The 19,740-nt window shown below is 53.5% G+C and overlaps 1 protein-coding gene across 3 annotated transcripts in view; it reads right to left on the bottom strand.

Annotated features, from left to right (window-relative positions):
• The window catches only part of TBX4 (T-box transcription factor 4), a 32,306-nt gene that overhangs the window by 10,443 nt on the left and 2,123 nt on the right, over nt 1–19,740 (bottom strand). For 2 of the 3 annotated variants that reach the window (XM_046674424.1, XM_046674425.1), the window contains exons 2-5: nt 17,158–17,355; nt 16,213–16,307; nt 7,667–7,786; nt 6,204–6,351 (exon numbers count right to left, since the gene is read on the bottom strand). In XM_046674424.1, the coding sequence (XP_046530380.1) occupies nt 6,204–6,351; nt 7,667–7,786; nt 16,213–16,307; nt 17,158–17,352 (558 nt within the window). In that variant the 5' untranslated portion in view covers nt 17,353–17,355. Of the gene's footprint in view, nt 1–6,203; nt 6,352–7,666; nt 7,787–16,212; nt 16,308–16,682; nt 16,918–17,157; nt 17,356–19,740 lie in introns of those variants that run through there. The other variant, XM_046674426.1, reaches the window with a different exon arrangement.

Here is a 19,740-nt window from a genome sequence, read left to right as displayed (position 1 = left end):
TTGAGTATTCTACACACATCATATAATTAATCTTAACAACATCCCTGTAAAGTAGGCATTATTATTAGCCTCATTTTAACAGACGAGGGACTGAACCTCAGGGAGGTGAAGACATTTGCCCAACCTCAGACAGCTGTTGGGAGGCAGAACCAGACTTGGTACTAATTTCCGAGCCTGAGCTCATACCTGTACCTAGCTGGGGAGGGCCGCGCCTGATCTGGAGTTGTGTGTGGCATCTGTATCTCCCAAAGCACCCAGCAAGGGCTTGGCACAATGTCAGGACTCAGCAAATGTGGGAGAAAAGGAGGAAAAGAGGGAGATCAATAGTTCTGGGTTCCCGCTGGCAAGTCAACAGCATAAGCTTTGGGGAAACATCAGCCCCTGGCCGAGGAAGTGCCTTCTCTGTCTAAATACCACCCCTTCCACGGGTTCACTCCTTCCCTTACTGCTTACAGCACCCACGGTTCTGCCAGACACAAGGCCAGGGACTAAAACACAGCGGTGATTAAAAACCTCACAGTTTCCTATCAAGTGGGGAAGTCACACAGTAATCCAAAATCAAGCAAAAACAGTGGTGAAAAAAACGTAGTGGCGGAAAGAGTACATTTATGATAGTAACAATTGAGATGAAATACTGAACAAGAAATGTGCAAGAGTGTACAAAGAAAACTTGAATATGCTTTTGAAGGACAAAAAGCAGACTTCAAAAAAGAGAAAAACATTCCTATCAATCCTCCTTAAGAAAATTCATAATTTAAAGGGATTCTAATAAAAATACAAATAAGTTTCTTTTTCAACGTTACAAGCTGATTCTAAAGTTTACATGAAAAAATACACAAGACTAGCCAAGAAAACTTTGAAAAAGAAGAGCAGTGGGGGAGAACAGCCCTGCCAGACACTGACACCTATTATGAAGTCTCAACAGTTATGGTCCTGGCCCGTGGACAGACATAAATTCATGTGGGGATTTAGTGTACAGAAACAAGGCATCCTAAAACAGGGAGTAAAGGGGACTAGTCAATTATTGGTGTCGGGACAACTGGATGGCTCTCAAGAAAAAAAAAAGAGTTGGATTCACACTTCATATCAAATGCCAGAATAAATTCCAAAAGGATCAATGGTTTAAATGTAAAAACAAACCCATAAAATACTAGAAGAAAACACAAGAAAATTCCCTTATAAGTAAGGAGTGGAAAAGGGCTTTCAATTACTCAAAATGCAGAATCCATAAGGAAAAGACAAATACATTCAATCAAAAACTTCTATGTAGGAAGACTGCTATAGACAAAATCAACAGACAAATGACAAACTGGGAAAATATGTGTAATTCATATCACAGATAGGAGCTAAATCTTTCCAGTTTATAAAGCTCCTAGAGTTGGTAAGTGATCAAAAATCCAAGAGAAAACTGAGCAAAAGATCAGGACAGCAGTTCACAGAAGAGGAAATACATGTTAAAAAGATTCTTAATCTCACTCATAATAAAGGAAATACAGAGCCAGCCCTGATGTCCTGGTGGTTAAAGTTCAGCACGCTCTGCTTCAGTGGCCCGGGTTCAGTTCCTGGGCATGGAACCACACCACTCGTCTGTCAGTGGCCATGCTGTGGTGGCAGCTCACATAGAAGAACCAGAAGGACTTACAACTATTCACAGCTGTGTACTGGGGCTTTGTGGGGGAAGAAAAAAGGAGGGAGATTGGCAACAGATGTTAGCAAAGGGCGAATCTTTCCCAAAATAAAAAATAAATAAAGGAAATACAAATTAAACTGAGATCTAGATTTCACCCACCAAACTGGCAAAAATCCAAAACTTTGCTTTCTGATCATGTTGGGGAGATTACAGCAATGGTGGGAATATACATCAGTGCAACCCCAATGGAGGGCACAGTTACAAATTACAAATCCAAATACCCTTCAAACAGGCAACTTATTGCACAGATAGACTTGGAACAGGTGTATAATGACATACATACAAGCTTGACTGAAAGAGCAAACTGTAGGAAAACATCTAACTCCTTCAATAAGGACTGGCTACGTAATTTATGGAGCAATCAGGCAACGAAACTCTACACAGCTGTAAAAAAGGAATAAGGAAGCTCTATGTGAATGGAATGATCTCCACGATACACTATGTTTACAGAGCAAAGTGCAAAAAGTGTCTATAGGATGCCATTTCTTGCATATGAAAGAAGGGATTTGAGATTCTGCACTCTGCTTGCATGTATATGCAAAAAGAAATTAGTAACAGTGGTTACCTGTGGCCTGGGTTGGAAGAAACTGGGTGACTGGGGAACCAGTGGAGGGAGACGTCTCATTGCAGACATTTTTATTTATTCATGGGTTTATTTTTAAACTATGTGAATGCATTTCCTATTCAAGAACAAATTTGACAAATAAGTATACAATTCTAACTGTGGTAAATACTAGGACAGAAAGGTGCATGGTACTCTGAGAGCATACAACGGGACCCTGAACTGTCTCCCTGAAGAATGGGCATTTGAGCTTGAATCCCAAGGCTCAGGAGTAACTAACGAGATGAAGAGGCATGTGGTCAGAGGAGGAAGTAGCACATTGAGGGGACTATGCATGTGCCACTTTGTGGCCAAGGAGCTGCAGACCACACCCCTAGCCAGGGGCAAACTCAGCCTCTGGAACAGTTAGAATCACTATGTCAGAAGTCATAGCCTGACCTTCCTTCTCAGCAATCTGAGACACAATAGGTGGTGAGGGGCCGGCCCCATGGCTGAGTGGTTAAGTTCGCGTGCTCCACTTCAGCGGCCCAGGGTTTCACCAGTTCGGATCTCAGGCACGGACATGGCACCACTCATCAGGCCATGCTGAGGCGGCATCCCACGTAGCACAACCAGAGGCACTCACAACTAGAATATACAACTATGTACTGGGAGGCTTTGGCGAGAAGAAAAGAAAACGGAATATGATTGGCAACAGTTGTTAGCTCAGGTGCCAATCTCTAAAAAAAAAGAAAAGAAATGGTGGTGAAGACAGCCATCGCCTTCACACACACACACATACACACATACACATGGCCTACTGACGCCAGCCCCTCCCTGACCCCAGATCAAGAAAAAAGTAAGACCCATGTGCCAGCCATCTCCATGTCCTGCCACAAGACGCAGGCCCTACCCCCATGACACCCTCCTCAACTTCCTGAAGTCGCCTGGCGCAGTACTCTGCTGGGAGCAGGACAAGTAGAAGGGGAAGATGGGCAGGCAGCTTCTGTAGCCAGCAGAACCACAGAAGTGGAGTTGAATTGGAACTATAAGGAGGCAGCTCAGTCCTGCCCTAGCCCCCTGATCCTTTCTGCCCCTGCTGCCTGCCTATCCTCTGGCCTTGGCGTTGCTCCCAGACCCCAGTGGTCATACCCTGAACCTACCTCTCAAGAACAGAGGGCTTTGCTGGACTCACAGCAAAAACCCACAAAGAGTTTTCTAGTTAGAACCCAGTCCTGTCTTTTTGGAAAATGTGGCCTTGTGGTCTGAAGGTCCCTGTTCCGGGACCCCACCTGCCATGTAGGACAGGCTGCCAGGCCCAAGCCCTCATCTGGACCATGGATCCTTCTCCTTTGGGAAGGCTGCAAACGGGAGGCAGCTGCTAAAGTCCTTGAGATACTGTGAGACCCCAGGGGAAAGTGCAAAGTCCATTTGGCTGGAGGAAGTTCCTTGAGGTCCAGAAGCTTTTAGGGAAATTGAAACTATGGAGGTGCATTGTGCAGAAGGAAGGGTTTGCTTGGGAGAAGTTCACAGTACGAGATCACTCTTTCCCAGGCTCCTACACTGAGAAACCAAGAAGGGTGACTTGCAGAGCTCACCATTCCCATCAGACAGGCCAAGAAGCAGAAGGCCAAGGTCCAAACAGGCCACTTCACCCTGATAAATCTAGGAAGTTAGCTCATTCTCCACAGCCCTTGCCTGTATGCTCAAAGGCTGCTCCCTCTCCAGTGATACTCCAAATAGCTGAAGACGGACAGCTCAAGCCCTGGGTACAGAAAGACAGGTGGAGAAGCCAAAAGAGTGCTGGTCTAGGAATCAGAAGGTGTGAGTCCAAGCACTGCTCCTTCACTCTCAGCTTCTGAGACAATCACCTTATCTCCCTGAGCCCCGCCACCCCACAGGGGTGTTGTAACCAGTAAACTGAGCATGCTGGGTAAACGCAGGGGTAGGGGGAAGGAAGAGGCTCCGCATCCCACCCCTCCGGGGAGAAAGAGAGTTAGTATGGGGAATATCCCTACCACCAAGGAGGGACTATCCCTACTGGCAAGCATGGCAAGTGTAGCCAGGGGCACCCTCATCAGCATGAGCCATCAGGCAGCCCCACTGGCCCAGACTCAAGACTACATGCAGGGTTATTGCAAACCCCTCCTGGACCCCAGAAGAGCCACCAAGGAGGCAAGCCAGGCTGGGAAAACCTACTGCTGGGCTATGAAGGCCAGGTCTCTCTCTCACTTCCTAAAAAGTCCAGCTTTTCAACCACTTGACTCCCTCCCCTGCCACTTTCTGCAGGAGCTCGCCGAGGTGGAAGAGCCATCTGAGGCACACCTGCAGCTGAGGGCCAGGATGGCAAGCTGCACGTCCAAAATTCTTCCCAGAGGAAGCTGACCACTCACCTAAAGATCCAGCTCCTGCCAGGCTCTGTGCTCACCCCAGTGGTCTGTCCCCCGGGCTCTGCTGTGTGTGCAGTTGTGGGCAGAGACGTGCCTGCTAGCTAGCTTCCCCACCTCCCACCACAGAGGCCCTCACTAAGCTTTCGAGGTTGGTGCCACAGCCTGGCCAAGCAGAGGAGGCCAGGTAGGAGGCGATTGGGAGCAAAGTCTTGGCTAGGATGGTGCCCAGTAAGACCTGGGAGGTCCCTGTGCCCCTTAGTTAAAAGGCCCTGCACTCTGGGAGGTCAGGGCTTGCCTGATCCTTCCTGCTGGATCGGTGGCTTGTCTCTGCCATGTGAGGGGTCGGGGTTGCGTGAGTACATCCCACTGTGCACACCCACTAGTCTCTGCCACACGCCCAACGGTATCTGCCTGTCCTGCGTGGGAAAACCCATGCTGCTTGCAAAACAGAGAAGTCAGGAGTTAATTATGTTAATTAAGCATTCTCCTAGTTGCTTGTTTATTGATCACCAACGACTCAGAAGAGAGCTGAACACACTCAGAAAATTAGAACTAAGAGCTGCTTGCCAGTCACATACCAATCAATCAGAGATGAAGCATTGCTGGCATTTTCCATGAGGAACTATGATTCACAGAATTCTGATTTGTACACAGCTCTCCAGAAACAGAACTGGGGCATAAAAGAGGCACATACCTGCATGCCCCCGACCCTGCTTCCCCCACCACCACCCACACCCTGAGTGTTATGTGTGCAGCCCGGGCAACCGCATCCAGGAGCCTCTACTGCACCCTCTCTCCACCCCACCCAGGGTAACTGTGGATAGCCTAAAGGCCCTGGCCGATAATACCAGGTCCCCAGACTTCTGTTTGCCACACACTTGAGCTAAACATTTCCACATAAAAAGCATTTAGTGGGCCTGCCAGGGCCAGATGGGGAAAGAATGAGCTTCAGCAGCCTGGATGGGGCATCAGCAGCAGCATCCCTGGGGCTCTCTCTTGTGAGAGCCAGGTCCCAGGCAAGGCCAGGAAGGAGCTGACACAGGAGCCAGAGCAAGGCCTTCCCTTCCAGAGGGCAGGCAGCTGCCAGGCCAGGCAGACATACATGCCAAAAAGAGGCTTCAGAACTCATCAGTGACTCTTTCTCAAGAAGGTTTACTTGTCTTATGCTCCAGCAAGGTCAAATTTTGGAAACCAAAGCTGAGAGAGTTGGTCCATCATCTTTGTCTTCGTCATAGTTGCCACTTGTTTAGAGCCTTCTATGTGCAAGGGGCGTTGTGCATATTCTCTCATTTAATTCTCACAACCATGAACGGTACATATGGTACTCTCCACTTTCTAGACAAGGAAACTAAGGCTCAAAAAAGACTAAGGAACTTGCCCAAAGTAACCCAGCCAGTATGTACCAGGTGAAGGACTATGACTGTGGGACTCAGACCCTGTGCGCCTTCCACAAACTGGCCCTGCAAGTCCCAAACCCTAGAGCTGGATCCCGAGAGTGGATTCTCCAGATCCCCACTCCCGCCCATCCAACCCCCAACACTGGCCCAGGACTCCCCTCAAGGCCAGGCAGTCCCATTCTTACATGGCCGAAGGGGTCCAGGTGGTTGTTTGTCAGCTTCAGCTTCTGGAAAGAGACCAGCTGCCGCATCCAGTGGGCACCAGTGGCAGGAGAATCCGGGTGGACATAGAGCCTTCCTGGCATGGCGGGCTCAGCCTTCCCCGCCACCATCCTGCCAACAGAGCAGACAGAGCCACAGCAGCGGATTACCCTGGGTCTGTGGGAGCCCAGACCCCCTGTGCCCTCTGAGAGCAAATCCCCACAGACCTGAGGGAAAATCACTGCTGGGCCTGTCACACAGTCAGTTTAGGAATTTGGGGGTAGGAGTGGGGGACAGAGGAGAGAGTGCTGAGGAGGGGAGAGCAATTCTGAACCTCTTTTCCATTACTACAGTGGAAAGAGAAAGGGAGATTACAGAGAAATGTGATTATTTACTTGAAGGAATGGGGCCAATTACAAATATATTGTGGGGAGATTTAGGCTCTTCTGTGTATGTGTTATATTTACAATTTTAAAATGTTATAAATTATATTCTTTGGAGGGAGCTTCTCAGAGGACCTAGACAACTTTCAAATTGTTTGCTCCCAAAACAATGGTAAGAAACTAATCGGGAGCTCTCCTGTCAGTCACAGCCTGCTCTGAATGCTAATCTGGCCCAGAGAGAGGAGAAATAGAAAGATGGCCCTGGGCAGCATCCAGCCACTGACTCCTGCCTCCTCAGCCCACTCTCTACCGGCCCTCTGAGCCCCCGACCACAGAACCCATGTCCTGGCCGCTTCTGATTCATTCCCCCTCTCACCAGCTCTCCTGGAGCGCCGTCCTGGGCTCTGAGGGCAGACAGGGTACAGGTGGCCTCAGGAAAAGTAGCCCAGTGTTTATTTACCCTGTCCAAGTTCAGTTTTGCCCTTCAACCCACCTGTTTCCCCTAGACCCTTGCCAAAAGGCCCTATCACCCAACAACTTGGCAGCTGCCCACTCACTCTGGATGGTGGACACACAGCTAAAGAGGGAGGCCTCATTAGCCAGCCCAAGAGGAAGTGAGTGGAGAAACAGGAGAGAGACGCCACAGACCGGGTAACGGGACCCTAACTATGGAGTATCGAAGGCCCCCAAGAAAAGGGCTCCCATCCTCCTCCCCAGTGCGGCACTGCCACAGCCTAAATCTGCCCACTGTTGGTGTTCCTCTGTCACCCCACAGCACAGTCACCAATCCTGTTTGTCCACAGTTGTGGGGAGAGCACAGACCCTTGAAATCCACCAAACACCCAAACACCGCAGCTCATTTTCAGCCCCAACTGCAGCGGGTGTGCAGACATCTGCGACTCTGCCGCCTCTGGACTCTGCAGGCCCCGTTCCTGAGGCTGCAGATGCAGGCAATCACTTGGACTAACTGCTGAGTCCTAGACCAAACATCAGGTGGGAATGGGCGTGGTGAGTGGAAAGAGCTGTTGAGGGAAGGCTGGTGATGCGAGGTCCCAGGTTCTTACCATTTGTTGTCACAGAACTTGTAGCGGTGGTCATCCGCAGGGACGATGTCGATCAGCAGGATGTACTTGGTCTTGGGGTTCATGCCTGTGACTTTTACCTTGTAGCTGGGGAACATCCTCCTGGGAGAAGCCAAGGGGTAAGGCGGAGGCGTGGAGAGAGCACCAGGAGAGACAGCACAGAGTAGGCGAGGGGGCAGAAGGTTTTAAGAGGGACTGCCCCTTTAGCAAGAGGCCCCTGTGTGACCTTGCGTAAGTCACTTCCCTCAGGCCTCAGCCTCCCTCTGCACAAGGAGAGGGCTGCACTATCCACTCTCTCAGAGCCCCTGCAGCTGTGAGTCTGTGTGTCTAGGAAAAGGGTTTACATGGTTTCCAAAATTCAATTCCTCCTCCCCCATAATGCCCTAAGATTGAGGCCTAATGGCTGTGAGCAGCTAAAGCGCAGAGACCCTGGTCAGGATCATGAGGGAGGATTTCCGTACCAACCTGGCTGCCTTAGTTTTACTCCTGTCCTTTGCCAGACCATATACAACTAAAGTTCTGGGGTGCTGGGACAGGAGGCCAGAGCAGATCACCTGGAAGTCCTCAGCTGCTTCTAGAATCAATGAGATGTCTCCCCTGGCTCATGTCTCTGTGGAAACCCTCAGGCCTCAAACCAACTCACAGGAAAACGGGAGTGTGCTGCCAGTTTTTGGATTCCTTCAGTGTGTTTAGCAGAGGTGTTTATCCCTGTGATCGCCTCACCTGAGCCTGCGCACGCGGCCTGGGGATCAGGGGAAGTCAGTCCACGAGCCTCGTGGAGAAGAGCACGGATTCTAGAACCATCCTGCCACGGGCCCCAGCCTGGCCCCAGCACTGACTGTGAGGTCTTGGGCAACCTGCTTGGATCTCTCTGTGCCTTGGCTGCCTTATCTCTAAAGTGGGCTGAGGAGCTACCTTATCCCTGTCTCGTAGGTTGCTGTGTGCATTAAATGAGTCCATTTATGACTATTACCACTGACTTCCACTGCACTCCTCCCTCCACAAACCAGTGGTGTGACCTACCTCTATGGAAAGGGATTTGTCAAAAACCAGACAGTTTTCCTGCAGCTCATACTGAGACTGTCCAGGACTCTGAGGCTCAGGGAACATTCCAGAGAGGGGCTTCGCCAACCCCTCAGCACGCACACACATACACACACACATACAACAGCATGTACGTACACTTGCAGGGGCACAGCTCCCTCCTCTGGTCACCAGGTCCCTGACACTGAACTTCCCCAGAGGGGACAGACAGAACTTCCTCACAGTCCTCCTTAGACAACCCTGTCCCCTCCTAGCTGATCTCCATGAAGGTGTTACAGACGAGAGAAGCAGGGTCCAAACTGAACAGAAGACACTAAGAGCTCAGGAACCAGCTCCTCTGAGCTGGGAGAGTGCCCAACCGGTCCACTCTGGGGAAGCCATCAGGATGTCCTCTGCCCCTCACTAAGCTGAGAGACAGTATGAGACCCTCAAGAGATACTGTTCTAGACACTTCAAACAGATGACTGGGTACCAGCTTACCTGGACAGGGCAGGGCTTCCAGAAGTGATCAAGGCCTCCCCAAGCCAGCAGACTATACAGCAAGCCCAGGCCGGGACCCTGAGGTGGAGGGTTCAATTCTACGCCCAGCCCAGCCCCCAGCCCAGCCCCAGTCTGCACGCCCTCTCCCTTGCTGGAGGAAAGGCCCGCTGCAGTGGGTCAGGGATGTGGGAGGTGTGTGACCATGTGTATGCACAAGCACATGTGCATGAGTTCACTGTGGAGTGCGCATGTGTGCATGTGTGCGTGCCTGGAGGGAGGAGGGAAGTTCTAGCTACAAGTCTAGGGACTTATAAACCGTGTGGAAGAATTTGTCTCAGATGTCAATTGAAAGCATTTTCAAATGTCCACCCCACCCCCTCTCCAGGAATGGGGGAAGTGAGAGGGCTCAGGAACCCAATCCTGCCTCCTGCTCACCAGCCCCCTGCCCAGCCTGGGGGCACAGCTGGAGCCTGCACCACCCTCTTTCCTGGCTGAGCCTCTCCCCCGGTGGCCTAAAGCTGAAGAGGGGGAGGGCAGCAGCTGCCTCACCTCCCCCCTTCCCTAGGGGAAGACCAAGAATCCTGTCCCCTCCAGGCCACCATTTTGTAACTGCTACAGAAACAGCTACAAAATGGGGCAGCCCTGGCCGTGCTTGGGCTGGCAGGGCACCAGTGCCCTGCCTTTAGCCTGTTTCCCTGCAATCACTGTAGGTGGCAACAGTAGAGGGTGGACCTGGCTTCCCCCAGGCCAATGTCCACATAGGGGGCCAGGAGAAAATGGTTTGCTGTCACTTTGACAGTCTTCATAACTGAGGCTGAGAGGGAGTTAAGGGGCCCTGTCCTTCCGCTTCTCCTACTCCCTACTACACTTCAACTCAGCAGCTCGGGAAAAGACCAGCCTGACATTGACTGAGTGCTTCTTAGAAGGCCTGTAAGGAACCCGTGCTCAGCCTCCCAAGGCTGGAGCTAGAATCCTGTGATTTGGCCTCTCCTGGAAGCTGACCAGAGATCAGATTCCTGACTGATAACAGCCTCAGAGTGTGGGGCAGGGAAGTCCTCTGCTTGGGGCTGAGCTGGCCCAGGCTTGGTGAGCTCCACTGCCTTCATGGAGACAGATATCTCCATCTCTGTTTGGCTGTTAGGGTTGCTTGGCGACTGCTTCCAGGCTATGGAGAACACATGCCGCGGGGACCCAGGCCCTATCATTTCCCCATCTAGGGGGCTCCAGAAGGATGAAGGGCCCGGCTGGTGTAGGGGAAAGGCTGAGTGTGAAGGTGAAGCCCATGCTCCACCTACCCCTTAGGCCTCCTGCCCAGCTGAGGGCATCTGCCCTTGGTTCCAGAGGCGGCTAAAGTTGGAGCCCAGAGGCCTGGCGTGGGAGTGTTCACCAGGTTGCCATGACTCAGGCCACAGAGGCCGGGCTAGGTTTGACAGCTGTGACTTCCTCTGGGCTCACCCTGCACTGTAAAGGTCGTCTATTGAAAGGGATGACATGCTGGAGTGAGAAGTAAATTGTTTAGGGCGTCAAATGTACCTGAAAACCAACGCCTATGGAGAAAATGAACACCTCAGTGAAATGGGGAGAGAGGGCCAAGAAGAAAGGGAATGGACTCTGCCCGGCCTGTATTCCACTCAGCCTGGCCACCAGCGCTGGCCAAGAAACCCCAGCTCACCTCTGACGACACCCCCGTGGTTCCCCAGCCCTGAGCAGGCCAGCCCTTCCTCCTCACCCTCTCCCTGCACCCTGTAAGCCTTCCCTTCCAACCTTCTCCTGAGTGCCCCTCCCCCACCCTCTCCCTGCACCCCAAAGCCCTCTCCCCACCTTCTCCCTCCACCCCAGAGCCCTCTCCCCACCTTCTCCCTCCACCCCAGAGCCCTCTCCCTATCCTCTCCCCGCACCCCGCGTGCCCTCTCCCTATCCTCTCCCTGCACCCCAGAGCCCTATCCCTATCCTCTCCCTGCACCCCAGAGCTCTCTCCTCAGCCTCCTCCTTGCACCCCGCGTGCCCTCTCCCCCACCCTCTCCCTGCACGCCAGAGTCCTCTCCCTACCCTCTCCCTGCGCCCCTCCGCACTCTTCCCATGGGTCCCGTGCGCCTTCTCTCTGCGCCCCTTGTTGCCTGTCCGTGCTCTCCTAGCTCCCTGGCCCACCTTGGGCACCCGGTCCCCCAGGCGGATGGAGCGCTCCCTGGCACCCGCGGAAACGGTTCCGCCGAGGGAATAAACAAGCCGCCTGCCCCGCCGGCCCGGAGGAGATGAAAGCCGGAGGTTTCTCCTCTGATCATGAAACAGGCTCTGAAAGGGTGCGGGGCTGGAGTCTTTATCTCCTTCATACTCGGAAATGGTTTTAGAATGAACTGCTAAGATAAGCTTCCTTGGACGTTTCTCAGAGTGGGAGGCTTGCGGGGCGCAGGCAAGGGTTTTGGGGCATTTTGATTTTGGCAACAAACCGGTAAATGCTAACTCGCTGCTGAAAGCGGACACCCAAGTTACAGCTGGGCTCAGAGAACCGAGGGGCCCCCGGCTCCGGGCCAAATTCATTGCACTAACCCACTCGGCCCCCACCAATCCCACAAGGGAGTCAGGGGATAGAGGACCTAAGGGACCCACCAGATTCTCTCCAAGTAGCCGGGCCCCCAAACCCCAAACCCACTGCAGCCCCAATTTCCTCGGGGGGCCCAAGGACCCCAGGAGCAGCTGGATGTGCCCTCCCTTAAATGTAGGTGCAAAACCAAATGAAGGGGTGAGAACTCTGAAGAGGGGTTTCCAGGTGGGAGTGGAGTGACTGGGGGGGCATACAAGAGGGATTGTGGGGGCCGGTAATGTTCTGTTTCTTTATCTGGAGGGTGGTAACACAGGTGTGTTCATTTTTTGAAAGTCCATAGAGCTGTACAATTAAGATTTGTTCACTTTTCTGCAGGCATGTTCCATTTCAATAAAATTGACATTAAAAAATTATATATGTGTGTGCATACATATATATATGTGTACACATACGCACACACAGAGGCCATGGAGCCCAGAGTCTGAAAGGAATGGGCTGCAGGAAAATCCCACCTGTCCTCCTATCTCCAGTGTCTGGGGGTCTTGAGGAAGAATTCTGCCTCTGTTGGGAAGAGGCCAGGGCCCAGCAAGCAAGGCTGAACTTGGGGCTTGGGGGGTGGTTACGGTTTCCATCTATGCTGAGACCAAACATTTTGTAGCCAAATGATTTCTGAGAGCAGTGACAAAGCTACACAATTTATTTCCACTTTTCACACGCATACACACACACACATACACAGAGCTTTCTAATCCACTCAAAGCATTTTTAAGAAATGTTTTCCCTGAGCTGAGGGGGCAGGAACGAGGGTGCATGGAATGGATGCCATTTTGGAAGCTCAGTTGCTTCTCTTAGATTTTTTTTTAAGACACTTCCTTCTGATAGACTTTTGCTTTCAGAAAATACTTTAGAAAGAGATCAAAGCACTCTCTCCCCAACCCACTTTCCCAGTGTCTTCAACCCTTACTTCTCTTATCACCCACGCCACTGGGCTCTGACGGTCTGTATACAGAATGAGGGCAATTGGCTTTGAAGCCCCGGATTAAGCCGGGCCAAATCCTTGCCTCAGAATAACAAACAATACAGGTTCAACAGGAGTTCTCATCGGTAGTTCATTTTTCAAACGCAAATTCACTGTCACTAACACAAGCAACATTGAACTCAACAGGCTATGAAGGCTGATAGTGGAGATTTATCTGGTGGCAAAACCATGACCTACGAGTAGAGCAGTCAGACAGTTAGGAAATTTTCATTTTTGGGAGGTTTATATTTAAATTTTTGTGGAGCTCACTTTTATCTGTGTTTGGGGGAAAATGCAGTTTCTCACATGTATCAAGCTTGGCAGGGATGTGAGGAGGCGGAGAGCGGGGTCTGCTCCCTGCAGTTAACAGCGTAAACTCTCTGGGTGCAGGGGCTTGAGAGGGAGAGAGACTGGCTGGGCAGGGGTCTGGTTCTATTTTACACCTGACATCACGGGTTTCTGAGTATTCAGAAATTGATGTCTTGCACTGTGGTTGGCATCTTATTCACCAGATCAAATTGTTTGAGAATTCAAAGTCATCATCCAGTGAAGGGCACTATTCTCTCCTTTCGCCTTCAGAACTTCAAGGGCTTGAGGCAAGAGCTTTGTGACTCAGGGACTCAAACTGGCTTGAGAACGTTCTGGCTCCTCTTCTCCATGGCCCTCCCCTCCCTCAACCAGACAGCAATTATCATGCCCCTAACCAGCCAGGGTCTCTAGGGCAGAGCAATGACCCCACATTGAATGGGCCCCCCCCCCCCCCCCGTGAATAAACAATCAAGGGAATTTCTCAAAGTCGGGGTTTTGTTCTTGGGGTGGGGTATCATCTGCTTGGCTTGCGGAGATCTGGCAACTGCCTAACTCTGCTTCTATCTACAGGAGCCAAGTGCCTTCCCTTTTGTGGGGCTGGGTTTATGTTTTCTCGGTTCTCCTCCAGCTCTAGCAGTCTAGGAATCTATGATTCAAGGTTTGGGAGAAGAGTTCAGGCATCTGCTGAGAAACAGAAGTGTCCCAGGAAAAGTGCTGCTAGAGACACAAAGAAGAGAACAGGGAGAGGGGCTGGGCTGGATATCGAAGAACCCAAGCAAAGCAGCTGCCTCCCAAGGCTGCCGGGGAGGGAGGCAAGGAGGAGGAGGGAGATGCAGAGATCTGAGTGGTGAAAGTGGTCTCAAGTCAGTGGGCAGCTGTGCAGGAGAAAGGCTCTGTGAGAACCCTTGGGGAGGCAGGATGAGGCTAGTGACTTTCTTAAGGACTAGACCCGGTGGTGCAAGGATAACTTTCTGCCAGAGAAATGAAAGACTGTGATGAACCCATAATTGGCCAACATCATCACAGCCATTTTTAAATTATTATCATCATTCCCTGAGGTCCATCTCTAAAGCCTCCACTAGGGATCAGGCACAAACATCTGTTTGAAATGGGTCACCTCTGGAAGCATGTGTGTGCGTTTGTATGTGTTAGAGCGAAGGAGGGAGGAGGACCCACACAGGTGCAGGCAACCCCATTGAGGAGAATCACAAATGCCTTTTGTTTAAAATGGCAGAGGCCAGGCATGCCCAAAGAACACGCTGGCCATTTATTTTCAAGAGACAAGGTTATTTCTGCTTCCTAAAAATGGAAGTTCTAGATCTTTCTTTTTTCTTTCCTTCCCTATACCCCAATAGTCACAAGAAATAAATGTCTCCTCTTTATACCTGTAATCCACTCAACAATTTATCAAGCACTGCTCACATGATCCCTGGTTTGAGTCTCAGTAACTGAAAAAGGAAGGATAGTAAGTAGGTCTATAGCCACCATCTCTGTTTTACCCAAGACCACTGAGCCATAGGAAGTTTAGGGACTTGCCCAAGCACACTCAGCTAGGAAGAGGCAGGGCCTGTGACACCTGACACTCATCCCCACCCCAGCCCACTGACCTCAATGACTGCTCCACGTGGTACCTTCTTCCAGGTCCTGGAGGGTCCAGGATCTAGATGGATTCCCCTTCCTCATTCCCGAAATGCAGTGAACCCAGGCCCTGACATCTCCCTGCTCCTTCCAAATGGCCATGACACCTCTCTGACTTAGGCAGAGGGCAGCCAAGTGCCCAGACCCCCACTCCCAGCAAAACAAAGGAAACCTTGCAAGGCTTGCCAGTGAGCAGACAGGAAGGACCACTGCACTCCGACACTGCGCAGAGCAAATCACCAGCTTCTTGTTTCCTTTGAATAGCCCACCATTCCCTAAGCAGTTCAGCAGAGTTCTCTAAAAAGTAGAAGAAAAATGCTGAGTGGATGCCAGACCTTTCTCTAATTATGATTAATATTATGAGCTAGCATTCACTGTGTGCTTACATGTGCCAGGAGCCGTGCTAAGTACTCTATATACAGCTGTGTGAAGAAGGACCTATTCTTTTACAGATGGAGATGAGGAGAGGCAGAGACTCTACAGGACCTTGCCTGAGGGTTGCACAGGTGGAAGTAGCTGAGCTGGACCTAGAAGCCCCTGTGGTCTGACTCCCAGATCCCTGGTCCTTGATGCTTCACCATCTTACTCCTCAGAAAGCCCAATTGTGGGCCCACGGCCAGGCAAAGTGACATTTTCACATCTAACCTGTCCTCCAGGGACCAAAATCAAGTGTGAGTTTGTGGAGGAGGCGGAGTAGGGGTGGTGAGGGGGCTCCTGAACCTGAACTTCCCAGCTTCTCTGTCTGCAGCAATCTCTCTTCACCTGATAACCGCTCTCCTTGCCGTTCCTGCCGCACCCGACATGCGCCGCGCCAGAGAATCTCTCCGTCCTGCCCGATCTGTGTCTTCCTCCCCTCAACCTCTCCTCCTGGTTCTCTCCCACAGACACCAGTGCATTTTAAAGATGTTTCCACTTTATAAATCATCCCTCTCTGGCAACCACCCGAGAGCTGCTCCCCAAACAACACACAGACAGGACCCAACGGTGCCTTCCCCTCAGCCACGCAGGGGGCTGGCAACAGAGAAGTAGCACCCGTGGGATGAGAGACTTGGGGTTCGCGCTGCCACCGAAAAGTTACGGAAATAGGAAAAACGGTCCTATCCCCTCCCTCCATCTGTTGAGGGGCATCCCCGAATCCCCAATCAATGTAATCCTGAGAAACCGGGCAGGTCCCCAGAAGGAGGAGGACAAAGCAGCCCCCCAGGGGGCCAAAGGTGCTGGAGCAGGGACCTCCGGCGTCGCGATCCTTATTTGCATTTAATTTGCATAGCGATGCCCCTCCCCTCCTTCCCTCCCGCCGGGTTCTTGGCTGGGCAGCCCACGCAGGCTTCGCCGGCCGGTCGGAAGCCGCGGCAAGACGTGGGGCTAAGGCCAGAACGGCAGAGGGGACTCCCTTTGCCCCCCAGGCTGGAGACGAAGAGGACTGCTAAGGGAGCCCTTAGGGATCCTCATTGCTCCCACCCGTCATCCCTCAGAAGTAAAGCTCCCAGCGCTGACCTGCCCGCCTTGGTGATGATCATCTCGGTGCCCGCCTCGTGGAACTTCTTCCAGAGCTCTTTCTCATGCAGGCCCACCTTGATGTTCTCGATGGTCTACGGATGGGAGGGAGGGGGACTTTTGTCGGTCTGTCTCACGGCTCCACGTGGAGCCCTCAGAACGGAGAGCACAGACTCAAGGAACTACGAAGAACACTGCCAGCCCCGGGAGCCCACGCCTCGAGATTTCGTTTCACAAAATTATTCTGTAACACTGATGAATTTTTAAAAATTTAATCAGTGGCTGAAACACGCTTCTTCGGAGATGCGCCTATAGATGGGCCCACAGAGGACACATACACTGGCCGTGCCAGGGCAGATGACACACTCCTACACAAACATAAACACTCCTCACCGCCCGACGTAGCCACAAGCTCGCGGGCAGGCACACACACAGGAGAGACACACACCCTTTCTGCCAGAAGCGCGCACCCGCAGACACTGCCCGAAGATCCAGGCCAAGCGCGGGCACCGCCGAATTCCGTTCACTGTGACCATCAGGTTGTCACTGCGACCCCCTCGGTGACGTCCCCGCGGCCTCGGAGCTCTGCGGCGGCTCCCGCACGCACCCGGCTGGGGGCCGCTCTTCTCGCCCGGTCCTAGGCTTTCGCTCCCACCCTCTCAGGGTGGTCGGAGCTGGACCCTTGGCCGGGGCTCGCTCCGCTGCCGCAGGGGTCCCTTCTCCCGCCTGTCCCAGCGTAGCCCCGAGGGCTCCGAGTGGAGGAGGGACGAAAGGCATACAGAGAGCAAGCCCTGCCCGCAGAAGCACGCACAGGCAGACGGTCCAGGACGCAGCCAGATCCCCCGGGAAGCGAGTCCTGCCCGCAGTGGGGCAGATTGACAGACACTGGCGGCCCTGCAGACAGACCGACGCCCGACCTCTACCCGACGGCCGGCTCGGCCCTACCTGCTCGGCGACGGCGGCAGCGGCGACGTCGGCGCCGGGGCCCGGAGGGCTGCCGAGCGCGGCTCCGCTGAGGCCCGGTGCAGCCAGTGCGGGCTCCGGGGCGCTGGCGGCGGTGGCGGCGGTGGCCTCGCCGAGCGCTGAGCCCGGGGCCCGGAAGGCCTCTTCGCTCTCCGACAGGCCCTTATCCTGCAGCATCTCCTGTGGGCACAGCACACACGGCGTCACATGCCCAGGTCCACACTCGCCAGGGGCCGGGCAGCCCTCTCACGCCGAGCCGGGAGGGCGCACGTGGACCCCGCCCCCTCCTGAGCTGGGGGAGGGAGAATATTTGGAGGGCAGGACCCTGGCCTCCTCCCTCTAGGTTTTGGACCTGGGAGGGTCTGCGAGCGGTTCAAGGTCTGCCTGCCCCTGGGTGTGGGGCTGTGTGATGAGCAGGTCTGGGGGAAGGACCGCCCTCTCGGCATTGCCCCAGCAGCACCCCCAGGCCCTCCCTCCTGCTGGGCTCCAGTGGAGCTCCAGTGGAGCCTGAGGCCTGGGTCTTTTTCGGCTGTTCCCTAATAACTGGAGTCCAGCCTTACTCTTGACCCAGGGCAGCCAAGACACTTCCCGGGCAGGCAGGAGAGGAGAGCAACGCCAGGAGGGCAGGGCCCAGGCTTCTGGGGCTCCACACCTGCAGAGACGGCCTAGGGCCCTGTGGCCCCTCAGGCCCCTGCTCACCCATCTGCCCTCACCCACTTCCTCAGACAGTACTCAAGTAGACACCTCCTGAATGAAAGGCTTTCACTCCTGCACGTTCCCACTCCCACCCTGGGTGTCACCCACGCAGGGACACACATCCTCACAGCCAGACACAGCACCCTCACACAGCCTCCTAGTCACCCAAGCAACCACACTCTCCTAGGGCTGCTCTGATTCAGGCCCTGAACTCAGCCAGAGGCCTCCCCAGCCTTGCCCTCACATTCACACTGGTTGGCTCGCTCACTCACTCACACTTTAGCTCCAAAGGGCTCTGCTTTGGGGCAAAGGATCCAGACCCTTCCCAGCTAAGGACCAGGCCAGTTAGGTAGGTCCAGTTTACAGGCACAGCTATCCTTCCCCAAATGTCTAGGGCTATTCACCTGCCTGCCCATGTGCCCACTCCCTGCTGGAAGCTGATCCTGGGATGTCAGGATGACAGCCCAGCCTGCAAGGACCTGCCTGCCCTGCCTCCATCATAGGTGTAACCCTGCATTACCTCTGCTGCTCCTTTCCACCTCCCTGCTCTTCTTCCTTCTTCTAGACTTGGACAAGTTCTGGTGGGGCTTTCTATATGTCTAGATGCCTCTCTTGTGGCAAAATATTCCCCCTTTCTCCTCCTACCTTCTTTCTGTTCTCCTCTGGATCTCCCTGGGCATCCCAAGGCCCAGGCCCCTTGCTCATCCTGTCCACTGGCCGCCTCATCCCTGGGCCTAGGGGCCTAGACGTCTGCTTCCAGGGCCTCACAAAGTAAACAAGCCAAGTGCAACCGAGGAGATAAAAAGGGGCCAGGGCCAGTTGGGGCTGGGAAAAGCCCATAAAGATAAAGCTGACAGCCAGGCCAGTCCTCCCGTCCTCCGGCCACAGGCAGCAGGGAGCAAGGCTCTCAGGCATGGTCAGTGCCAGCACCGCCTTGGCCCACATGTGGGTTCCAGGGCCCAGCCTCGGACACTCAGGAGACCCCAGGCAAGGGGACACTGCGCGACAAGGGTCGTTATGCGCTCTGGCCCAAGGCGCTGGTTCCCACTATATCTGGGGTCAGCCGGGTTGGGCACCGGCGATCAGGGTCCCAGGGCGCTGGTCCCAGGTGCAGCGGCCCTCGGGGCCCGGAGAGGCGGCCTGGCGCGATGCTGTCTTGGCCGCTAGGTCCTCTGCGGGTCACTTGTCACACCCGGAGCCGTGCAGCGACGCGGTCAGGCTCGCACCTCGCGCTCTCAGTCCTGCGGTTGCCGAGCACGTCCGCGGCCCGCACCCACTGACGCCAGTCCCGCCGCTTAAGTCGTGGTCTGCTCCGGGCGCTCCCTCCCCTCCTCGGGGTTCGCCTCCTCCTTTTCAAATCTTGGCCACGGAGCCACATCCCGACATCGCCACAGCTCGCCGTCGCTGGAGCTCCCCTCTAATTTCCTTTTCTTCCCGCCCGGCTGGCTCCGAGCAGCTATCCCCGCGGGTCCCCTCGGACCCAAGCCCCGGCGCGCTGGGACACCGGCACAGCCGGGTCCCGCACCCAGCAGGTCCGTGGGCCGCGCTCGCCGCAGCCTCAGCGCTCGCCTTTCCCCTGGACCGTCTGCGGGCGCGGCCGGCCGGCTCCGCGCCCTTTGCGCTCGGGTCCGTCGCCTTCAGCCGCCTCGTTTTCCAAGAACAGTATTTTCTTCTCACTCTAAATTACTGCTGCTATTTTTCTTGCACTGGGGAATTGTTAATATTTTGTACTATTTTAATTATCTCTATTATCAGAGTAGTATTCTGGTCAGTTCAATAACATTAGGAATATTTATCCTGACACATAAGACATTAGTACTTTTTATTTTTAATACTGTATGGTTAAAGTACTGGTTTGATTTGCTAATT

Source organism: Equus quagga, chromosome 11, assembly GCF_021613505.1.
Source record: "Equus quagga isolate Etosha38 chromosome 11, UCLA_HA_Equagga_1.0, whole genome shotgun sequence".
NCBI lineage: Eukaryota > Metazoa > Chordata > Mammalia > Perissodactyla > Equidae > Equus > Equus quagga.
The sequence above is the reverse complement of the archived record's forward strand: the minus strand, read 5'-3'. Positions and strand labels throughout refer to the sequence as shown.